This window comes from Rhinoderma darwinii, chromosome 10 (genome assembly GCF_050947455.1).
Source record: "Rhinoderma darwinii isolate aRhiDar2 chromosome 10, aRhiDar2.hap1, whole genome shotgun sequence".
Classification (NCBI taxonomy): Eukaryota; Metazoa; Chordata; class Amphibia; order Anura; family Rhinodermatidae; genus Rhinoderma; species Rhinoderma darwinii.
In genome coordinates this window covers 91105876-91130447 of record NC_134696.1, presented here as the reverse complement: position 1 = coordinate 91130447, position 24572 = coordinate 91105876, and the positions used below count along the sequence as shown (strand labels likewise).

Below are 24572 nucleotides of genomic sequence, written 5' to 3'. Positions count from 1 at the left end.
TGAGGAAATATTTCTATATACAGATGACCAGGCAGTTTATGGCACCACCATGGTGGTAGATGTTATAATAAAGTGTTTCCGCATTGTGGGACCTGGGGTAAGTATTTATGTGAAGACGAGACCCTGGCCCGCTTTACTCACCTGTTGGCCTCCAGTAGAAAAAAAATGCCATGGTAAAGGCGGCCTTAAATTCACAAGGATTCTGAGGCTGGGCAGATGGCGGCCGGTTCTACCAAGACCAAAATTTTAAAGTGGTTGTTTTTTTAAGGACAACACCTTTACATATGCCCCATTAGGTTATATGGGTGCCATAAAGGACAACCCCCTCTATTAGCCAAAGTGGAGAGCAGGTAGCAATGAGTGGCTATCACTAGTAGACTTGGCTTGTCCATGGACAGCCATCTATTTGATTAGCCGGTATGCAGTAATACATGACTGGTCCCCCCGTTTCTTTAGTCTGACTCGTGTCAATTGGCTGATGGCCACGCCAGATTTTAATTTAAAATGGATTTGTCTTTCACTTATGATTTATTTATATTGAGTTGAGGTAATTTATTCAGACCACAGATAAAATATCAGAGACTAAGATATTAGTTCTGCAAAAAGTAGAATTATGTAAAGATGTCTAAGGAGACCAATACTTTGCAGACAGCTAAGAAGTTGCTAATGGGCAAAGCTCGGTCTCTACTCACCTGCCATCTGCTGCCCCTCTTCTGTGCCCATCACCAGTTTAGCTTGCTGATAATTAGATCTATAGAGCAATGGAATATCTTGGTTTGGAGTCGGAGAACAATCCTCTTAATGTTACCATCGTAGCTGCCAAACTTCCTAGTGTCTCCTCTTGGCAAATCAAGTATGGATAAGATATTTGTTCTTTTTATGCCAGTCTTCAGGTAGACTTGGAGACTCTCTAAAAATGTAAAAAAATTTTGACTCCTAATTTTAGAACGTTATAGTGCATTTTATAAAACTTGATGATAATTATTTCTTCTTTAAGGAGGAACTTCACTCCTCTTAACGGTAAGGAAAGTAACAGGATGTATGTGTTCTTTAAATGCAAGACATGGAAAGTGAGCCTGGATCTGTATACACGTATTAGTGGCCAAATTGGTCAAGACTAGCCAATATAAGCTGTGACAGATGAATGTGGTCTAGACCATCCGTTAATGCTTTCAGCACTCATATGGAAAAATTTTTGAGGCTTCTAAAAAAAATTTTGGTCTATACCTAACAAGAACTTTAATTTAAGAGGATGAATATCTGACATGTAGGCCACGTTTGGGGCCCATAAATACAATCGGGGACAGTTGTTATATTCTACTATAATTTCTCATCTGATGATGTGAAACTGCATCTCTGGTGTTTTTTAAAATTGGCCACAGACTAAGTCGAAAGATCAACCAATGATTAAGATGTCTGGTCCCTTAAAAGATTCTATTGAATTGGCTGAAGGGACATATTAAGTCTATGTAGGTTGGAAAAGAGCTGAACATGCCAGGAACCTACGAAGACTTCTCTTTGATTTTAATTGTTTTTTTCCAGACGGCAAAATCCCAATATTTCCAATGTCCCACTTGATATGAGCTGTCCGTGGAGGATCTTGCCATCTCCATAATTGTTGGTGTATTATGCCTCTTTGTTTTTAGCGATTGGTGGGGATCTCCGTGCTCGGACCCCCACCAATCAAATCTTCTGACACGTCACTATGATATGTCAGACGTTTGAATGTTTAGTTATCCTTTAAGTTTAAAACTGGTCATACGCATTAGATTAAAGTTGGACGAACCCATTGATCGGCCAACCATCTATGTATTGGGGCAAGACTGAAGTCCACTGATGGAAAATGTCCAAGGAAATAAAGGATCAGGCATATTGGATTTCAACAGTGGTGTCTGTGGCATTCCCCCCACTCCAGTGAAACAAACATGGATGTTCAACCAATCTGAGCACGCATATTTATAGAGGAGATTGGTGATATCGGTCGACTATTATGTATATACAACGGAGGACAGTCCTTTTACAGCAAACTTATTGCTAGTGATAAAGTAATATAGTATAATATTTGTGTGCCCCTTGTCTAGCAGTTGTACTCCATTATAAGGTGAGGTCACGGGTTCTTCCAATTTAGACGTTTGAAGAACATTTGATGATTTCCCCCCCCCCCCCCTTTAGCAACAAACCTTTTCACATGAAATATGTCTGTAGGGGACTAATAATGTAATTATTGACTCCTATTTCCTTTTAAAGTGACCCTCTGGTCCTGGGACAACATATATGATGGAGTAATATTTTTTTCCTGGTGCCCCCCAGTTGTGAGCCTCTGCCGTGGATATGCCTTTTTAGGGTCCCCTCTGTGCTGTCCCAAAATGCCCTCAGTGCTACTTAGACTAAGGGTCTGGGACACTCCCACTGTTCTCGGATTGGCCAGAGCTGCTTACGTGAGCAGTCTAATCCATGAACAGAAGATCAGTCTGAAGTGCTGAGGCCATTTTGAGACAACACCGCAGGGACCCTAAAACGGCAGAGGGGCACAACTGGATTGCACCAGGTAATATTACTCCATTTACACATACACATTTATTATTTTGTCCCGAGACCGGAGGGTCGCTTTAAGGGTCTCTAAACGCAAATGCCCTGAAGCCTAGCCACCTTGAATTATTAGATACTTGAGGTAGAGTATATTTCCGAATGCCATTACGCTACTAGTCATTATGTCACTAAACTCGCCATCACCAATCTCTCATCTTCATTCACACAGAGAAACCAAACACGTCTGGAGCCGGTACCACAGGTGGCATCATTGGGGGAATCATAGCCGGTATAGTTGGTCTAGCAGTAGCAACCACAGTAATAATGATCTGTCGGCAACAGCGAAGGAATGAGACTGACAAAGACGAGGAAGAGTAAGTGCAAACAGTCATCTGTTTTTCTTTTTTCTGTTCTGAGAGATGAAATCTGGGATTCTTCTTGCATTGCTCTTCTATGATTCCCACCACATATATTTTTGCAGTAGTGTTTTGGATTATTTTTTTCAAATAGCCCATATATGCCATATAGGAATTAAATTAAACAATGCTCTTCTACGGCAGTAACTTTGATTATGACATTTGTCCCCTGAGGAGAGGAGGCACTCGGCAGACTGGTCGCTTGTAGAAATCTAGAAGAGATCGTCTGTCTGGATCCTGTTTTAGGCCGTTTGGTTTCTGCGGTTAGAAGTAGTGTCAGTACGCTCGGCAAGAGAGGGTAGTCGCTAAGGGAGGTCGTGATTGGATCCGGTTGACAGATCCAGTATCTGACTGGAGGATTAAGTTACGGTATCTACAGTAGTCCTTTCTTTAAAAGTAACTCCAATACAATAATGGAGAAAGGACCCCCAAAGACTCTAAATGCCTCTTGGAACAAGACCAGAAGACCACTACTATAATTGTACCCTACCATAATAAAGGTGATCAAGCCATTCACCAAATTACTCCATATTACACCCTCTAGCACTTCTCTGGTTTTGCTTTTGCTGTTACCCCTTGGGGGCCACCTCTCCTCACCTTGGTTCCCATTATAGTCTATATACGCTGGAGAGACCTTGCGATTCTTCCATAGGTACTTGGATAGGAAATTAAATCACGAGCACTTCGGTAATTATATTATGCAGGGGATTTAGTCCTTGGAGTGAATGCTACAAACGATACCCTAGTTTAGATGTCCTTCATTATAGAAAATGACCTGGTCAGATCTTTGGTAATGACGAACCATAGAAGGCCAGTGGAGTCATGAGAACTTCAAGTGGTTGGATGTATTCCCAGATATCTAGATAGACCATGTACTATTTGCCGGAGAAACTTCATCGCAATCAATTTGCCTTGTAAGGATGTCATCGGGTAACAGGATTCCAAAATTAATTCAAGTAAGTTTGCTGAAAAGTAATGGCATCCACTAATTGAATAATAGAAGGTACCAGATTGCTTACAGTTCAAGTATTGAATGGCGACTAGATCACCAACAACCACTGCATGAACTTGGGGTCAGACTTGGCCCACCAGAGTATGACAAGTCCCTCAAGTAGGCGCAGGCTCTGACACCATAGTGGGCCTGTAATACAACGGGACTCCAAAGGTACAGCAAAAGACATCCCTGTTTGGAGCCAATCATTTGACACTATGGCCTATTGCTTATTGGCTATAGTGAAATTAAAAGTACACGTCTATAGACAAAGAGTGGGGCCTAGGAACGCCAGTCCTGACTGCATGAACTGGTATCGAGTCCAGACCCAGAGGGCCAGATGGCCTTTCTCAAAGAACTGTCCCATAGGCACGAGTCTCTTATGCCTAATGGAAATCAGTCCTGCTTACAGACAAACGTATAGTATTAAAACCTAGTCCATCATTGAGTAGAAAGCTATATAAATGGTGCACATCTTCCATTTTGATGGCATAAGGTTATTCAACTACAGAAGCAAGAAATTAATTCTGCCAGATTGTCTAGTGATCACGACAGTCTCAAACCCAGTGGTGCGGACCCTTTGGATCCTGCGCCGATCAAACAGTGATTGCACATCCAAGTGATATACCATCACTGTGTGGAAAAGCCCCTTTGTCTGTTCATATCCGTTAGATGCTTATTAACTGACTTTTTTGGCCAATCGCTATTTCTCCCCTTCTGGTAAACTGGCATCTGTGCTGCCCGTCTTCAGTGATATAAACCAGTATGCTCATACTAAACTAAGGCTCAGTTCACACCACATATTGGTTGCCTTAATGGGTAAAAAAATGTTTGGGATCCCTTTTGGAAGTGGTTTTATTTTACGCTCTTCAGATGGAGCTGAAATAGGAATAGTCAAACTAATGCAAATGGCTGATCATTAACTTGTAATCCATCTGCTCGTTGACTTTTATTATCCGTGGAATGGTCAGAGGTAAACAAGAATGCAGCAGGCTACAGTAATCCGCACCTTAAACCTTTACTGGATAATTGTCAAACAAGCAGATGTCCATCTATGTGGACACTATATACATTTTCTATATGTTTTTGGGTATGCAACATAGTTCTTCTCCAGAAGAAAGAAGATGGTCTATCTAGTGCCACCTATAGGTGACTACCCTAGAAGTCATTGTCTGACCCTTTAAAGAGCCTTGAAACATGACGGGTTATCAGCCAAACCATAGACCTCCATCTGTAGACGGCACTGTTTTGCAGTTGTTGCTCCTCATCAGTACAGGGTAGGCCTCTCTTTGATGCCATGGGAACTGACTTGCCACTGATTCTCCAAATATCCAGCCCAATCGTGGTGTGAACAAGAGCCTATAGTTCATATTGATGGACCTTTATACAACAGATGTTGCGGTGATGAACTTTCTTACCCCATAACTTCTTAAATGAATCATCTAACCTCCCTATTCCTCTCCCTAGTTACCTCTACATTATGTACTATACTTGACGTTATAATTCCGCATTCATCCCTGTCCTGTTCCGCATTCAGTGTTTATTCCATTTCACTGAAATTCATTGAGTTATTACATTTATTCTTTGCCCCTGTCCATGGTCATTTTATATTTACATACACGCCCATAATTGTTTTTTCCTTCTATACGTCCACCGTAGATCTCACCATTATTTTCTTTTTTTATCAGGAATGATGGACCACCTGCATATAAACCACCCCCTCCATCTATAAAGCTGCAGACAGAACAGGTAAATATATATGTACACCCAGCGTTACAAAACACATTGACAAAAACACTTAAGGTACTTGCCCTTTAACAATAATCCTCTCTCCTATTAATCCCCCGTCCCATATGGTGCAGTGGGAATCACCTCCTAGAATGACATCTGTGTCGTCCTGCATAACTATTTAGTAAATGAGTGCTTTCCTGATATTAGAATATTAATATTAGATTATTATTTCCACCCACTGTCTTTTTCCTTTTGCTGTTTGACTCTCAGGATGGCCATAGATGTAATAATGGATAAACCTACAGTAATAAGATTTTTCTATAGGAAGGTCGGTGTAGATCCATAAATCATACAGGATCGATCATCAGACAAACCTCTTTCTATCAAGGTAGTAGGACTAGCTGCAAGGGGTTACGACATTAAGGCTTGTGGACCCACTGGGCTACTCCACCAGTTAGGTTGAAGGCCACCGCTCAGGGCGTTATCTAAGTAGCCTCCCCGGTCTTCACACTCTAACCCCTATACAGGGATCTGGTCTTCGCTGCGGGGCGACTACCAGGTCACTACCTCTTGAGGTGGTCCCGGCGGAGCAGCTGCTGGCCAAACAGACATGAGACAGGCACTGGCAGGTGGTAGCTTGACTAATGAAAGCTAACGGCGGATCGCTGGCCGCAGGCAGGTATGTGGATCGCTGGCCGCAGGCAGGTATGTGGATCGCTGGCCGCAGGCAGGTATGTGGATCGCTGGCCGCAGGCAGGTATGTGGATCGCTGGCCGCAGGCAGGTATGTGGATCGCTGGCCGCAGGCAGGTATGTGGATCGCTGGCCGCAGGCAGGTATGTGGATCGCTGGCCGCAGGCAGGTATGTGGATCGCTGGCCGCAGGCAGGTATGTGGATCGCTGGCCGCAGGCAGGTATGTGGATCGCTGGCCGCAGGCAGGTATGTGGATCGCTGGCCGCAGGCAGGTATGTGGATCGCTGGCCGCAGGCAGGTATGTGGATCGCTGGCCGCAGGCAGGTATGTGGATCGCTGGCCGCAGGCAGGTATGTGGATCGCTGGCCGCAGGCAGGTATGTGGATCGCTGGCCGCAGGCAGGTATGTGGATCGCTGGCCGCAGGCAGGTATGTGGATCGCTGGCCGCAGGCAGGTATGCGGGTAGCTGGACACAAGCAGACAACAGATGGCAACAGTAGACTGGATATGGGCTGGTAATGGACAAGCAGACACAGGCTGATAACAAACTGTATACAGGTCAGATGCATGCAGGAGCCTTTGCTGGATGACACTAGGTTGTTTCAATATTGCTCAGGCACCTGGTGGATAGTGAAGGTGCCTTAAATAGTCCTGGGAGGCAACAGGGATTGGTGAGACACTTTTTAACTCCAAGGCAGCCAGTGCACACGCGCACTAGGAACAAAGCGGCTGTGCGCAGAGAACACTGTCCGACCCCGGCGGCCTAAAGGAGGGACAGGACACCGGACAAGGTACGAGACCAGGCGGCGGGTCCATAGACCCTACTATGTGGCCATGCACATTACACACAATTTTGGCGGGATTGGATAACATATATGTGGTTCTCCAGACTTTCCTCTGATGGCAGATGTCAGGGAAAAGAAGGATCGGGTGTGTTGTAATCATGGGGGTCAGGGATTTTTCTAAATTTGCCATTTTACAACACTACAGTTACTTCTCCCCATTCTAGGCTGAAATGGCTGATAACAGCAAATATTGATAAGACATACTTTGAGCCGAAGGGCTCATGCGCACAACCGTTGTTTTCTTCGGTGTCCTATCTGTTTTTTTTTTTTGCAGACCGCATACCGAAACATTCATTACTATGGGGCCATGCAGACATCTGTTTTTTTTTGCGTATCTGTGTGTCCATTCCACAAAATTATAGAACATGTCCAATTCTGATCTGTGTTTGCGGTTCGTCTCACCCATTCTAGTGCATGGGTCCGCAAAAAAAAAAGGACGGCACAGGGAAGCCACTAGGATCCGTGTTTTGCGGTCAGAAAATGGTTGTGTGCACGGTGCCTAATACTAGTTTAAGGCTGGATTCACACGAACGAGTGCAAACTCGGACGTGAAAAACGGCCGTTTTTCACATCCGAGTTGCACCCGCGAGGGTCCCGTTTTCACGGATCCCCATAGATTTGAGTCTATCGAGGGATACGTGCAAACGGAAGAAAATAGGACATCTATTTTTTAACGGACCCTTCACGCGGTCCGTTGAAACAGCAGTGTGAACGGCCCCGTTGAAATACATGCGTCCGTGTGACCGACGTTTTAATGGCCGTCACACGGTCTAGTTACACGCTCGTCTGAATGAGCCCTAAGAACGGTGACTTGCTCAGTCCATTTTCTTATTGAATTTCACCTTGTATATGAAGCCACCATGAGAAAGAAAGCAATTTTGTGTTTAGGAAAAGTAACAAAGTCTCCGTTTAACTTTGTGAGTAGTGTCCCAGATCGCTGAGATCTCCGAGGCTTCTGGCTACATTTAGTAAGTGAAAATATTCCACCGCTCACGTTGGCACTAGAGCCGGAGAACAACCTTGAGAATTCTCGTCGAATATAAACAGTCGTCTTCTTCTAGTATTCTTTGTTTGGGAAAGTAAAACAATGTACAGGACCTAAAACAATAAATTTCCGGCTAAGAACATTTGTTGTGGATAAATTGGTCCGGACATTGTAACGCAGGACCAGTGCGGGGTTTACAGTGATGTCGTTGTATTTTAAAGTATAGCCTAAAGTTGTGTTTTTCAATTTCTTCCTCTATTTTCTTCCCTGGGGGCCAATGTGCAAATTCATTGTGGAGTTCAAGGTCAAATTAAAGGCCTTATACAGGATTAAAAAAACATGGCTGCTTTCTTTTCAAGACAGCGCCACTCCTATCCACAGGTTGTGCGTGGTATTGCAGCTCAGCCTAAACCAGTTCAATGGAGCTGAGCTGTAATACCAGACACAACCCACGGATAGGAGTCGCGCTATTTTTCTAATGTATAACCCCTTTTAAAGCTGATCACAGATTAAATGTATTTTTTCACAATATTGGTTCTGAAAATGCAAACCTCTGAAAAATGATTACAGTTGAGTGTTTGTATTGCTCCTCAACAAAAACCTAGATGCGACAATAGTGCTCATGGTCAGACTGGTGAAATGTGGACCAAGGTTCTGCAGAAGACCACTCCATATGAACATCCTCCAACAGTGGAGTAGATCACTTGCTCATGATGTTTGGGTTGGTCCAAAAATTGATTATTAGTTATTAATATGACCCGTATTTTCATTGATATCACATAGTTCATAATTAAATAATTTTCCAAGATTTTACATTGATGACCTATCCTCAGGACCCCCAACAATCAGCAGAATGGAGGGGCAGCAGTGCTCCGAACCCTTTACTGCAGTACCTGACACAGTGATGTGTATATATACGTGTGGGTGGCCGTATCTGAGCTCAGCCGATACATCTGAAAGGACTTGCCTGCGGTACCGGTTACAGTAAGACGAGTACGGACAACGCTGTGTCGGGCATTGCAGCGACGGGCCAAGCGTTGCTTGTTTCTGCTGATTGATGGGGGGTATCAGGGATGGACCCCCACCAATCATAGATTGATGGCTTAGCCTAAAGATAAGCCGTCGATGTAAAATCCCGGAAAACCTCTTTATCAGTGGTCATGTACCTCTTCTTTATAGCCAGAAGGAGGGATCTTCTAGTAATAACAACCATCATCTGAGAAACATTTGTAATACGTCAGACAATCGAAGAATTTTACATCTGTCAGAAATCATCTATAAACACGGAGATTATCAGCGTAAGAGTTAAATATGGAGAATTTGGCTGTTCTGTCGTTCCCGTAAATAGACTGAAGTAATACGAGCAAATAATTGGTCAATTAGAATTAAAGCTGAATGGAATACTGAAAATTAAATTTTTGGTTTGAAAAAGCAACTCATCCTGTGTGTGACATTCACCCAATCAGAATGTAGAGGCAATGACAGTGATTTTCCCCAGCAGTAAAACCGCGGTGTGACCCCCCCCCCCATCCGAGATGACAACTTGGAGTCAGGGTGGCCACCATAAGAACTTCTGGTGAGCACAGATCCTGTCATTATAATGGAGCCCTGGTGTAGTAGGGTCCAAAATGCCCAGCAGAAGACCACACCATCCAACCCTACTGAGGTCGAAGAGTTTTTGACTTTTTTTTTTTGTTTGTTTTTGTTTTCCTGAAATATCTTGTTTGGGGAGGTTTATCAAAACTAGTGAAAACCAAAAGTGGAGTAGCTGCCTACAGCAACCGATCAGATTCACCTTTCATTTTTCAAAGGGTCTTTTTTTGCTCCACTGGACTTCTCCTCCACTTTTGCTTGCACCAGTTTTGATAAATCTCCCCCTGTAATGCCTTATTGATGATCGGACCTGTTTTTGCAATGACACACAGGCTATAATGCAGTTAAAGTACATGTTCTATACATCTGTAGAGTGGGGCCTCAGAATTTCGTCTGGTTGAGCCCAACGTACCACCGTCCAATGCAGTATGTCTTTTCCAACATGGTTGAACTTAGGTCTTCTGTCCAGGCTAAAAGACCTAACTAGACTTGTAGATGTTCAGATTTCCAAGTGGGGTGTTTTTGTCGTCGCCCCCCCCCCCCAATATCACCTCTAAAATGTACGTCTGCAGTAAGTTGGGAATACAGCAATTGGCTGAGATTTAGATAATTGTGGGGCAAATGCTCATTCGGCCGACCGCTAACTTTCCGGTCTCCCACTTAAATGTGTGTGCAGCTTGGCCGAGCATGCATTCCTACCTCAATGGGGAGAGGGAACCTGTCAAACACCTCTGATACCTCTTATCTCCTGCGTGCATTTGTAATCTGAAACGACACTTAGGAGGACCCAATACACACGAGAGTCAGCTGGCAGGCGGGTCCGGACGACTTTTATGTAATGTGTATGCCCAGCTTTACCAGTGTTTTGGCATCCCCCCCCCAAAAAAAAAAAAAAATACCAGCATGTGTGCAGTCAGCTTTACCGTAGGAGAAATTTGCAGTTCTGGCTGCTCTATGCCAAGGTTACCCTCTTTTCAAATATGTAATTAATTCGTAGCTGTTTCCAAAGTCACCTTTTATTTCTGCAGCGAAATGAACATCTGTCGAAATAATTTGACCAAGGAGAAGTGGAACCCAATTTATTATCCTATAGTCAAAAAGCCAAATCTAGTTGATCTGACGTGATCATGTTTATACCACCCAGTACTTGGAAGGTGTCCCTAGGACAGTAGGCACACAATTTGTGAATCCCTGACATAAAAAGCAAGTTCAGGAGGAACTTGCTTTAGGGAGGATTTACATTTCTCTTGTGATATAAGTGGAAAAGAATTTAGTGGGTTGGGTTGTTTTTTTTTCTTTTTTCGAATCCAGAAAGGTACAAAGTCTAAATTGGTTATATTACACAATTGCGTGTCGCTACGTGCAGTCGGCAGGCTGATACTACCTCCGATGTTATCATAGCATTGCTTCTCAAGGTTGTCCATAAAGTGGTGGCTTTATAGTAGAGCCCATAAAGTGATGATCAACAGCAGTACCATAGTAAGTCATGAAGTAAAATTCTCCTACATTAAATACCCCATGCTCACATAATGTGTGTAGACTATGGGAAAGTCCCATATAATCTTCCCCCTTTCCTTCAGTCTGGTCTGTGCAGAACTGTTTAGAAGAATGGAGATGGGGGGATTGGTATGTTAGTATGTATACTGCTTGGTCAACATTCGAACTCGCATAATACGTTTTGTAATGCTCCATTAGAAACCCAAGTTGGAAATCACCGGGCTATACAGGTTGGGCTTAAAATGGGTTGTTTTGTTAGAAGGTCCCCCGATAGTAAGCTGATTATAAGGTGTCCCGCAGTTGGCACCGCCAACCATTAGTTATAATTCATGGGGGAACCTGGAAGCAAGTGTTTAATTCCTCTGCAGCGCCTCAACAGGGGAAATTCAGAATTACAAGCTTCTTGTTGAAATCATTGGGCTATCTGTGCCGGGTCCTCCAGGGTGAGAGATGCTCTTTGAAGCCACTTGTTGCTCTGACTAATAGTTGAGGGTCCTGAATGGGGATCTGCTTCTATTAACTAATAACTTATAGGATATTTGGAGATGAGCTTTCTAAACCAGACAATCCCTTTAAGATACCCTAATTGTGGAAGATCTTAAAGGCGTTGTTCATATCCCTAATAGAGCACATGGACAGGGTTTGACAATTTTGGACAACCCTTTTAAAATGGTCAGATTTGTAGTCACTGTAAAAATTTTATGTTGTCAGAAACCCTTATCATTCAGTATTGAAGAAGCCATCAACCTCTCACAGCCTCGATTTATGAAAATAAAAGGATAATTTAGGTAATTCTCCTATTTTTGAGTTAAAGATCTTAAAATTGTAACATTTCCTTGTTTTTTCAGCCTTCCGGACAAGAGACTCTTCTAACGAATCTACCAAACCAACATGAAATTACATATGTTGAGGAAATGGTAATAAATATTCCACATCACACTCCTAGAAATGCTTCATGAAGTCTGTGATTTCAACCAGGTCTATAATTCTAGCTTTCTTCTAAAATAGCCCCCATGTTGTAAGCCATCTGAATGGATAGTTGTGTGGGTAGGTGGATGGATAGGTGGATTAGTGGGTAGGTGGGTGGATGGATAGGAAGATCGGTGGGTGTATGGATAAATAGGTGGGTGGGTGGGTTGGTTAGATTGCCTGGGTGGGTGGATAGCGAGGTAGATCGGTGGGTTGGTGACTGTATGGATAAATAGATGGGTCGATGGGTGGGTGGATAAATGGGTAGGTTGATAGCGAGGTAGATGGATAAATGGTTGGGTGGATAGCGAGGTAGATGGGTGGGTGGATAGCGAGGTGGGTGGGTGGATAGCGAGGTAGGTGGGTGGGTGGACAGAGGGGTGGGTGGGTGGACAGACAGATGGGTGGATAGAGTGGTGGATGGGTCTGTGGATGAATGGATAAATAGATTAATGGGTTGGTAAGTGGGTGGGTGGATGAATGGGTAGATGGGTAGGCAGATGGGTGGAGCGGCAGATATTATAGATGGATACTTACCAATTGTCATTTTCATGAGCCTCAATAGTAACCCAAGTCGTCTCTTTTCAGACTCCCCCCAAACTCCGGCACCCATCAGAACCTCGGCTGTATTTAGCCCAAGATGACGATTACCTGGAACAAGAGAACCCAATCTACAATGAATTTGCTCCTCATGAAAGGGAAGCCCTGAGAGAGGACCAAGGCTTTGTGATGTCCCCTGCTGTGTATGTTTGAGGAACGTAGCCTCCTATAAGGGAAAAGGACCTAGCACCTGCGTCAACAATCTCATAGGCCTGCCTTTCATGGACTCTGTTTGGACCAACAGCACTGCAATCGGTGCCGTGTAAGGATCAAACGCCAGAACTAAAACATTTAGAAAAAGCAACAAGTCGTATGTTGCCATGTTCTACCAATGGGCAATGAGCGTGGAAGAAGGTCACACATGGACGTATGTAGACATTTCACTCAGTGATACGTAATGCGGCTTTGTTCCATTTCATGGTATCACTGCTGATATGGGGATTTTTACACGGACATGACTGTATATAAAACATTGTGATACAGCGTTAAGCACAAAAAGGGATGGTAAGTATGACGATGGGTCCAAGGAATGCGTGTTTGTATGTATGTAAATTTATATGGGTTTATCATGAATTATTTTACTAATACCGTGATTAACTGTAAGGTCTGTGACTTCTTTGTTAAAATTTTGCAGTCTATTTTTAATAAATCATTAATTTTTTTTATAATACTGTAATAATCTTTGTCACTGGTTGATATAACCATCTGTTCTGCTAAAACTTTGCTTGCGAAAGTAAAAAAAAATCCTTATCTTAGTATCTTGATGGAGATCTATATGCAAGTAGAAAAGATCATGGGTGGTTGACCCCTTTGTCAGATACAGTACTAGAAAAAAGTATTTGCCCCTCCTCCGATACCACCCATGTGAAAAAGTAATTGTCCCCCAAACCTTATAACTGGTTGTGACACGCTTGGCAGTGACAACGGCTCGTATAAAGTCTTGCCACAGCATCTCAATGGGATTCAAGTCAGGACTTTTACTCGGCCACTCCAAAACCTTCATTTTGGTTCTTTCGAGTCATTCAGAGGTGGACTTGCTTGTGTGCTCCGGTTTATTGTCCTACTCCATTAACCCAACTCCGCTTGAGCTTTAGATCAGGAACAAACGCGCGGACGTTCTCCTTCAGGATTTTCTGATCGAGCAGAATTCATGGTTCCATCAATTATGGCAAGTTGTCCATGTCCTGAAGAAGGCCAGAAGCCCCAGACCATCACACTACCACCAACATGTCTGACTGTTGGTATGGTTTTCTTATGGTAGAATGTGGTGTTGGCTTTACATCCGATGCAACGAGACTCAAGTCTTCCAAAAAGTTCCACCTTTGACTCATCAGTCCACAGAATATGATCCTAAAAGTCTTGGGAGTCGTCTAGATGTTTTTTTGGAAAATGCAAGACGAGCCTTCATGTTGTCTTTGGTCAGCAGTGGTTTGCGCCTCGCAACTCTCCCGTGGATGACATTTTTGCCCAGTATCTTTTCTTTATTTTTTTTATTGTGGAATTTTGAGCATTGACTTCAACTTAGACCGACAGTTCTTTAGATGTTCTATTGTGACCTCCAGGATGAGTCGTTGTTGCGTTCCTGGTGACATTTTGGTCAGCCGGCCACTCGTGGGAAGCTTCACCACTGTTTCAAGCCTTCTCTACTTGTGAATAATGGCTCTCGCTGTGGTTTGCTGGAGTCCCAGAGCCTTAGCAATGGCTTTGTAACCCTTTCCAGACTGGTAGAGATCAGTGATTGTTTCTCCTTTTTGAGACCTTCTATCCGGCTTCACATTGCCAGACGTGTTCTATGTAAGTGATGATTCGATTCTGGCAGTAATAATGTCTGGTTGTAACTAGTGAAATTGAACCCAATTGTCAATTGAATTTTGGTAACTGGTTGATTTAATAGTTAAGGGGGCAATAACTTTTTCACATAGGGCCAGGTAGGGCCGAACAGTCTTTTTCCTTGAATGAATGAATGAATGGAATAATTGAAAAGCAGCATTTTGTATTTACTTGAGTCATTTTTTTTCCTGATATGTTGTTTGATGATCTGAAACATACAAGTGTAACAATGCCAAATTAGAAGAAATTGGGAAGGGGGAAAATACTTTTTCACAGCACAGTATCTGGAATCCAGTTCCTAAAAGGCCTCGTTCACATCTGCGTTGGGGGTCCCGTTCTGATGTTCCGTCTGAGCTTTCCGTCAGAACGGGACCCTGAGCAAACACAAATTGACAGACGGAAACCAGAGGTTTCCATTTCCATCACCATTGATTTCAATAGTGACGGATCCGGTGCCCATGGTTTCCGTTTGCCTCTTGTGCACCGGACCCGTAGTTTTGCCGGAAGCAATAGTATAGTCGACTACGCTATTACTTCCGGCAAAACGACAGGTCCGATGCACAAGAGGCAAATGGAAACCATGGGCACCGGATCCGTCACCATTGAAATCAATGGTGATAGACTGAAACCAGAGGTTTCCGTTTCCGTGTCAGCTTGTCTGTTTAGGGTCCCGTTCTGACGGAAAGCTCCCACGGAACGTCAGAACGGGACCCCAATGCAGATGTGAACGAGCCCTAAGAGGCATTGGCACCGGTTGTATTGATATAGACCAATAATATCTAGCTCAAGGTTCGGTTAAGGTACTTTCTAGTATACGATATTCTGACATTCTGGGCAGAATGTGATGGGGTCTCCTCCCTTGAAGGGGCAGTTCACACGTTGCGTAAATACTGCGGATTTTCCGCAACTGGATTAGTTGTGGAAAATCCGCAGCAAATACAGTAGCAGCAAAGTGGATGAGATAAAACAAATCTCATCCACACGCTGCGTAAATACTGAGCGGAAAAAACACTCAAATTGACCTGCGGTGCGGAATTTTATTCCGCAGCAAGTCAATTGTATTTGTGTAAACGCTGATTATTCGTTGCGGGTTTTCCCCATTTTGGTCAATAGGGAGGTAAATGCCGCAACAAATAGCAGTTGTTGCGTTTTTTTGTGGCGGGTTCGCAGCGATTCTGCCGCAAAAAAACTCAACTCGGAGAAAAAAAAAAAAAAAATCTTCTACCTACCCAGGAGCCTGTGTTTCTTCCTCCTGGGAATGGCGTTTCATCCCATGTGACTGCTGCAGCCTATCACAGGCTGCAGCGGCGGCCACATGGGATAAAACGTCATCCCAGGAGGCTGGCCTGGATGACTATCAGAGGGCCGGCCTCTTGGGATGACTCTTCATCCCATATGACCGCCGCTGCAGCCAATCACAGGCTGCAGCGGTCTACTGGGATGAAGCGTCAGGCCGGATAAGTGCTGCAGTTTTCCTCAGTGGACATTCCGGGCAAAAAACGACACCACAGTTTGGTACGATTTTTCACTCGGGATGCCCTGCGGCGCACAGGGCGGATACGCTGCGTGCTCTTACGCAGCGTATCGGCCCCATGTGAACTCAGCCTGATGCATGGCTAACATAACATTACATACAGTAATGAGTCCGCAGATCCAACCGGTTTCTACAGGACTCAATGACCATCTAATGTGTATGAAGGAAAACCATCCCCCAATATCTAATGTTGGGGAAAAAAAAGGTTTTGATGATGATTTTTTAACATGCACATACTGGGAGATAAGGGGAGCCTATGTTGTCTGGCAGCTGCTTATCACCCTCTCCCTATGGTAATAACATGATTGCTTGACCACCACTTCTATTGAGCAGTGTAGGCAGATGCCAACTCTTCTGGCACATATTAAAGGGACTATCCTCAGGATAGGTCATCAATATTAGATCGGTGGGGGTCCGACTCTCGGCACCCCTGCCGATCAGCTTTTTGAAGGGGTCACTGCACTCTGAGCGCCGCCGCCTCCTATTTGTTTACATGGATTTAATCTTTGTTCGTACTTGCACACGCCGTTACATTTGTATCCGCTGTGCAAGATATTGCAGCACTGTCCCATTCACTTGATCAGTGGGGGTGCTGACAGTCGGACCCCCACCAATCTAATATTAATGGCTTATCCTAAGGACAGGCCATCAATTTTTTAAATCCCAAATAATCCCTTTAACGCTTTTTTTTTATATTGTTGGATTTGCCATCCTTTCCTATGTCTTGAGTGTCTGAGAAGGGCAGGATGATGGTGGTGGTGGTGGCCACTGGGCTATTGCCCCTTTTATGCCTATAATCCGGCCCTATGATTTATGTACAGCTGAATATGTTCTTCGAAATATACGTCTGGAATGGCAAATGCCAAAAGAGCTGATGAACTTGAAAGAAAAACGGAGTAGATGTGCATTTATATGACTGGTCAGAAAAAAAGAGGCCTTCAAAGACCCGCCTTGGACCTCTCTGCCCGTCTGTGTGACTGATGACAGCGTAACTTATAGCAGTAGAAGAAAATGTTAAAATATTGATAAAATATATCTTAAAAAATCATTTTTTATATAATCTGAACCAAAAGGGCAAAAATACTGCCACCTCCTGGCTAGAAGACAAAATGCACAATAATACTGCCACCTCCTGGCTAGAAGAAGAAATTGCCAAAAGAATCCTGTGAAAAATATCCCCTCACATGTATCTTTGGCATATTAGAGGATCACATTGGTCTGTTATCTCAGACCAACATAGATGTTGAGTGTTGCTAATATTCACTGACTGCAAGCAAGGATCTTGATGCATTTAAGCGCCTTGTAGAAATGCAACAATACCATACACTGTATACAGCTGGGCAGGACTGGCATGAATTCATATATTAGAATAGGATTGAAGAAGTTGTCCAGGGTTAGTAAAACATGGCTGCTCTTTTCCAGAAACAGCGCCACACCTGTCCGTGGGTTGTGTCTGGTATTGCAGTTCCGCTTCAGTGAAGTAAACGGGGAAGAGCTGCAATACAACACCTAACCTGTGGGCAAGTGTGGTGCTGTTTTTAGAAGAAAACAGCTAGTTTTTTCTTATCCTGTTCAACTTCTTTTAGCTTTTATTTGACTTTTAGCGACTACTTGTTTGTCTGTCAGGTCAAAAAATTTAATCATTAGTATATAATCATTAGTAATCATTCTATATCATTAGTATGAAACATTTCTGACATTCTGTTATATCATTAGGGTGTGGCGGAGGTTGAGCTTCATGGGACGTGGCGGCCAAGGGATCCTAGGGCACGAAAAAAACTCAATGTCAGACTCCAGCGGGGATTTACAGTACTCTGCTGCTTGTCTATTACATTGTAGCAAGGGGGGGGGGTACACACTTAGGCCGAATTCAGACTAATGTTTTATACGTTAAAACAACGGCTGTCAGACAGATGCATGTATTTCAATGGGGCTGTTCACTCGGCCGTTGTTTCAATAGAACGTGTGAAGGGTCCGTTGAAAAGTAGAACCTGTCCTATTTTCTTCCGTTTTCACGGATCGCTCCATAGGCTCAAGTCTATGGGGATCCGTGAAAACGGGGGCAACTCGGATGTGAAAAACTCCAGTTTTTCACGTCAGTTTCCCCACATTTGTCTGAATTCTGGCTTGAGTTGTACAGACTTTTATTTGTGCAGTCAGTATGATGAGGTCCGGATGATACATGAAGCCTGAATATACAGCACAATGTACTAGGCCGGGATAGACTGGGGCCATTAATCAGGAGGATAGAGAAGCGAAAGGCAGGACTGATATTGAGCAAAGTCAGAGCGGGGATGTGCGGTGCATGAGAAGTGGATGTGGAGCACGCGCAGGAAGGATGGAGAACACTTCAAGAACACAGGCCGCACAGAGAAGACGTCACCGCTGCAGATCCAGCATTCCTTGCTGATGAGATCCCCATCTTGTCAATAGTTTTAAATAAATCTGCGCCCCCTAAAAGTCTATGCACTGTTTTATACGCCCTCCTATCCACTTGAAACCTGAAACACCGTTCATCCTGACCTTACTGGTTCATGAATAGAACACTAGAATTAGAGTGAATACTGACACAAACCGAAGGGCATAGGATAAAATTTAGAACAATTGTCTAGGAAATAAACATATGCTTGTCATACTTTTTGAATGTACCCTAAATTGTTTAACTGTCACTTATGTTTCTTATATGGCATTCTATGTAGGGCTGTTTGTATGGTTTTGCTTTGTTTGCATTGCTTCTACTTCATGCGTACATATACTGATTACTCATATAGTGTGCACTATCCAAGAAGAGAGGTGAGTGCCCATCATCTATCATACTATAGAGGTGAGTGCCCATGCCAGGGGTATCCATAACCAACACTGGCATTGCATCTCTCTTCTGAGGACAGGGTGTCTGGCACAGTCATGGCTGGTATCATATGGGGGCTTGCCAGCTATATAGGCATTATGGCAGGTACGATTATAGGGGTAGCATGCCTAGTTCTACTTTTTTACTCAATTATATTCTGTAAAGGGCTTGACCAATCAAGACCACCTCTATCTTATATGTCCCCACTTCATAGAGAGTAGGGAGCTGCAGCAAAAAGCTAATTCTGTTCCGGAAGATTCTCCGCGACCATGTATTACATGATCCGTGACTAGTTTCAATGGCCACCGTGTAATACTACATTTGGTAAGTGCCCGCAGCTTCCGACCGGTAACAGCTCATGATTGGAATAGCTGCCTAAAGGGAGTGTTTCGTCAGGAAATAACCTATTGTTTAAATCAAGCTTCAAACATATATTTGTAAGAATTATTGGTGATATATTATTTTTTTTTTTCTCCATGCCTCAATCCTAAAATCTTGCAGTTTTCACTCTGGCCACTGAGCCTCATAATAGATTGACCCTTCCTGTTCTGTAGAGATCACTTTTTTAGCAGTCTTCTCCTTATCATCACAGGCAGGATTACAATGACCGGTAACACCTATATATAGATAACACAGGAGCCACCATTTATAATATACTGATCTGTCATTGTAATCCTGCCTGTGATGATGATAATAAGAAGACTTCTGGGAAGTGATCTCTACAGAACAGGAAGGGTCAGCCTAATATGAATGGAGGATCCAAGTAATATGTAGAGGACCACCTATCACACAGTGGTATAGGAAATAGATCGCATTGGTGTACACCACGGTCACCTAAATAAGTTGCATGTTGGAGGAAGGGAGGGAAAGAGGAAAATTGTGTGATCTATAAATATTTAACTTTTATTAATATACAATAAAATTGACAATTAAACTAAAAATCCAATGGTGCGGGTGACCCCCAAACTCAAATACTCTTTGGCCATATAACCAGTGTAGCAATTGATGGTGCTGTGAATTCACATTAAATTGTGTGCTGCCAGCTTCGGTTCAGTGGTAAGCACATAGAATTCTGTGCTGCCTGGGCTAGCAAGCAGCACAGTGTGAATGGATCCATCACGGCAAAAGCCATGAGGGACCCTCCAAAGATGGTCAGTGATCATATAAATTGTATCACAAAAGTAGACCGTCAAGTGTACTGTCAGACTGTCTCAATACAATTAATTGTAACGTGTTAATAAATGTGTTGCCGTGCGGTTGGCATACGGCACGGTATGGATATGTACCAGCCGACTGCTCTCTCACGATTGCGCCCCTGGGTGCCGCAGCAGCGTGATGAACAGCCGTGGCTAACACAGCGCTCAGCTGTCAGCCGGGACAGCAATGGCAATGAGCCGTCCAAGTGTCAGCCTCTGTGCGAGACCCAGCATTTACGCTGTGCCTGAGAGCAGGGTGGCAGGAAACTGAGCGCTGTACGGCCGGGATATCCCTGCAAGGCAAGGACCGCTCTCGCCTCCCGCAAGTGGACGGGGCAGCAAAGCGGAAGGGACCGCACGATAGAATTAAACAGCGATCAGCAGTCGATGTAGCGGGTAAGTGGAAGATCACACCCAGCTGCTGGTATGAGACACAGCGGGGTGTGTTTTGCGAGCTGCACTGTTGTGCTAGTGGGACAGCTGACGGCTGTCAGTTTGTCCAGTAGGAGAGTATTGCTAGACTAGTGACCGATTGGTTTATGCTGTACAGCTAGAGCCATATGTTACACCATTGATGTATAAAAGTGCTAAGCACCCGACGCGCGTTTCGCCAGCATTCTGGCTTCTTCTTGCTAGACAATGGATGTGTGCCCGGTCCTGCCTGACCCACCTCACCCACAATACAATGTTACAGCACGCTCCAGTTCATTCTATGCAGCAGTAACCTAGGTAGACCTCAATAATTAATGTTGAAGGTACTCTAACATCAAATATTTACTTTAGTCAAGGTGAATTAAACTGGAAAAGTTGAAGTTATAAAAAAATAAATTGGGTCATATTCGATTATATGCAGGTGTCCAGGAGCGGACTGTCAATTACGGCTGCAGGAGGATTCCGCGGTGCTCCCATTAATAAACTAGGATCAACATTATTGTTTTTTCTGTTCACCCAGGATCTGAAAGTGAATGCCCACCTTTTATCATGTTGTCTTTTTTAGGTCTAACATTCTGTACAGATTAATTTCTTAATATATCTTTGTATCAGGAAAACGAAGCTCTGGCTGCTATAGTCTCAAATTCCTTGTATAGATATATAAATGATAAAATTCTGGCTGCCTTCAGCCACCACTAGGGGGAGATTACTGCACCATGCGTATACAATGACCACCAGAATAAAACAGTATGCAGTGAGCTCTTTAGCTCCCCGTAGTGGTGACTACAGGCAGACAGAATTTAATCAAAATCGAAATTAGTGAACGATTAAGCAATTGCCCATTTCTGCAGGTTGCTGCCTTTTTTTTTCCAAAGGGCCACTGAAAAAAAGAGCGGGAATCTGATTCCCAATTTTGTCTGCTCCAATTTTTACCTGCACTACTTTTTGTAAAGCTTGTTCACGTAAATAGCAACCCTTATTGTATAGTTTATCAAATACTATATTTTATTTTTTACACTTTTTTGGCGTGATTTTTGACACGGCAGCAAACTGCAGCGGTTTTTCTGCAATTACAAAAGTTGTTATAATCCGTCACAGCCTACGTTGAACCCCACCTGGCCCCATGTGAAAAAGTAATTGCCCCCATAACTATTAAATCCAACATTTACCCAAAGTCATTTGAAAATTGGGTTCAATTTCACTTGCCAGACCCTGGTCTGATTACTGCCGGACCTGTTGAATCTAAACCTGTTGATCCTGTCTGGCAATGTGAAGCCGGCTAGAAGATCTCAAAAAGAAGCGATCCAAAGAGATTCAAATACAGATGAGAAACAATCATTGACATCTACCAGTCTGAAAAGGGTTACAAAGGATTACATTGATAAGGCTCTGGGACTCCAGCGAACCACAGCGAGTGCCTGAGGGTATGTTCACACGGCCTATTTTCTGCCATTTTTTGGGCCGTAAACGCCCGAAAAACGGCCGAAAAATCAGACAAGGAACGCCTCCAAACATCTGCCCATTGATTTCAATGGGAAAAACGGTGTTCTGTTCCGACACGCCGTTTTGAAAAACAGCCACGTAAAAAAAAACGGGTGCGAAAAAGAAATGCAGGTCACTTCTTGGGCCGTTTTTGGAGCCGTTTTTTATTGACTCTATTGAAAACAGCTCCAAAAACGGCTGTAAAAAATGCTGCGAAAAACGCGAGTTGCTCAAAAAACGTCTGAAAATCAGGAGCTGTTTTCCCTTCAAAACAGCTCCGTATTTTCAGACGTTTTTGAGTTTGCGTGTGAACATACCCTTATCCACAAATGGAGAAAACTTGGAAAAGCGGTGAACCTTCCCATGAGTGGCCTGTCTACAAAAATTTCACCAAGAATGCAATGACGACTCATCCAGGAGATCACAAATGAAGCCAGACCAATATCTAAAGATCTGCAGCCCTCACTAGAGGTCAATGTACACAATTCCACAATAAGAAAGACACTGGGTAGAAATATCATCCATCGGAGACTTCAAGGTGCGAACCACTGCTGACCAAAAAGAACACAAAGGCTCGCCTACCATTAGCCAAAAACATCTAGATGACCCTTCAGACTTTTTGGATAATATTCTGTGGACTGACGAGTCAAAGGTGGAACTTTTTGGAAGACTTGAGTCTTGTTACATCTGGCGTAAAGCCAACACCCAGTGGTCGGACCCCTCCATGACCAGCAAGGGATGGCATATCCTCTTGGGAAATGTAAACCTAAATGTGAATACATATCTTCTGACATATCATTGAGAGGGGGGTCCATGAGATTAGACCTGAGACCCCCACCAATTGGTAGAATTAAGGGACTTCATGCAATATTACTGCTCCAAATAAGTCAATGTAGCCGCTATTATCATAGCTCGAAGGTATGGAAATGGATTAGCTTTGAGACGAAGGTGCAACATGCTCAACATACCGCGCCGCAGCCGCTTCATTCTATGGATTGTGGGGGTCTCAGTTCTCAGACCCGCACCAATGCTGTCTACTGACTTGTCTTAATGAAGATACATTAGATCTGCATGAACGTTGCTTATGGTAATAAACAGCACAAGATTTCCTTCTTCTCACATGGAGGGGAATGCCCACCTTGTATCTTCGTGCCATGACTAGGACTATGCCCACATTCCCGATTTTTACAAAACAACACCGATAAAATTAAAGTTATGGGTGGGGTGAAAATGTGCATTGAGGGAAACCGTTAAAATACCGGTTCAAGGTCATTTCCACTTTGATATTATATTTGTATTAATTATTTTCTCCTATTTAGCACCTCCCATAAAGAAACAGATGCCAGTAGGAAAAACGCAAGCGTGGTAAGGAAAAAAATATCCTATTAGGTCTCGTAATATGGCAGAAAGGTAACGGTGCTAACCACTGAGCCACCGTGCTGTTTGATCAGTTGGTGACTGGTACAACCCACAATCCGCACAATGAAGTTCCCCACACGTGCCACGGCTCCTCCGTGTGGGTGGCTGTGCCAAGCACTTCCTGTCCTGGCTGCCAGTAAAAGCAAGATGGCGGCAAACACAAACTACTAGATTGTGGGTATATATTTTTGGAGCGGGCCAGGGGGGGGGGGGGGATGTGGCAAGGACTGTACATCGCTATACTGGAATTTTTCTTTAAAATGAGATGGAAACAGACTCAAGGGTTCAATAAGCACTGGGTTCTTCTATCCTAATATGGGGAGTCTGATGGATGGTGTAGGTTGGCACCAGTAGGGGAACACAAAGGGTCGGACTTGCCCACCAGAGTGACTTCTAAGGTTCAGCAGAAGACAACCCCATTTGGAGGTAAGTTTGGAGCCAATCACTTGTCACTAGGGTCTATTTCTTATTGGATGATTCACAAATAACCTATTAGACCTTATTGATGATAAGTTATGTGCAGGGCCGGCCTAAGGTTGGTTGGCGACCAGTACCTTCTATTAGCACCCCCCCCCCCCCATTCATGATAGTGCCCAACAAACATTGCCAAGTGAATAGACCAGGGAATGTAATGTGGATGCATCCCGTAGGTTCGAGCACCAAGTGTGGTTTTGAGGGTGGGAGCTGTGGGTGCCCAGGCGATTAGGACTACCGATGCTCCTTCAGTAGTGACAGGGATGTGACTGCACAGGTCGCACACCTGTAAGAGTGTGGGGAGAAACAACACTCAACATGGTGTATTTATTGCACTGTAACATTTGTGATTTGTGGTTGACCCCGCTCCCTCCCACTAAGCCCCACCCACTTTTTTTAAAGTGGCAGAAGCATGTAAAAATTCAAAATCTTTTTTTGCAAATTCCGACTTTTTTAAGCTAGAAAACTGGCGTAGAGTGCTCAATAAATCCATCGCAATTGTTTTTTC

The 24572-nt window shown here is 43.7% G+C and overlaps 1 protein-coding gene across 1 annotated transcript in view; it reads left to right on the top strand.

Moving 5' to 3' along the window:
- Positions 1-13517, top strand: part of NECTIN2 (nectin cell adhesion molecule 2) — a 61549-nt gene extending 48032 nt beyond the window's left edge. Inside the window, exons 6-9 of the mRNA XM_075840253.1 lie at positions 2759-2903; positions 5625-5685; positions 12129-12197; positions 12838-13517. Coding sequence (XP_075696368.1) covers positions 2759-2903; positions 5625-5685; positions 12129-12197; positions 12838-13002 — 440 coding nt within the window. The 3' untranslated portion in view covers positions 13003-13517. The remainder of the gene's footprint in view (positions 1-2758; positions 2904-5624; positions 5686-12128; positions 12198-12837) is intronic.
- Positions 13518-24572: the final 11055 nt, after the last annotated feature.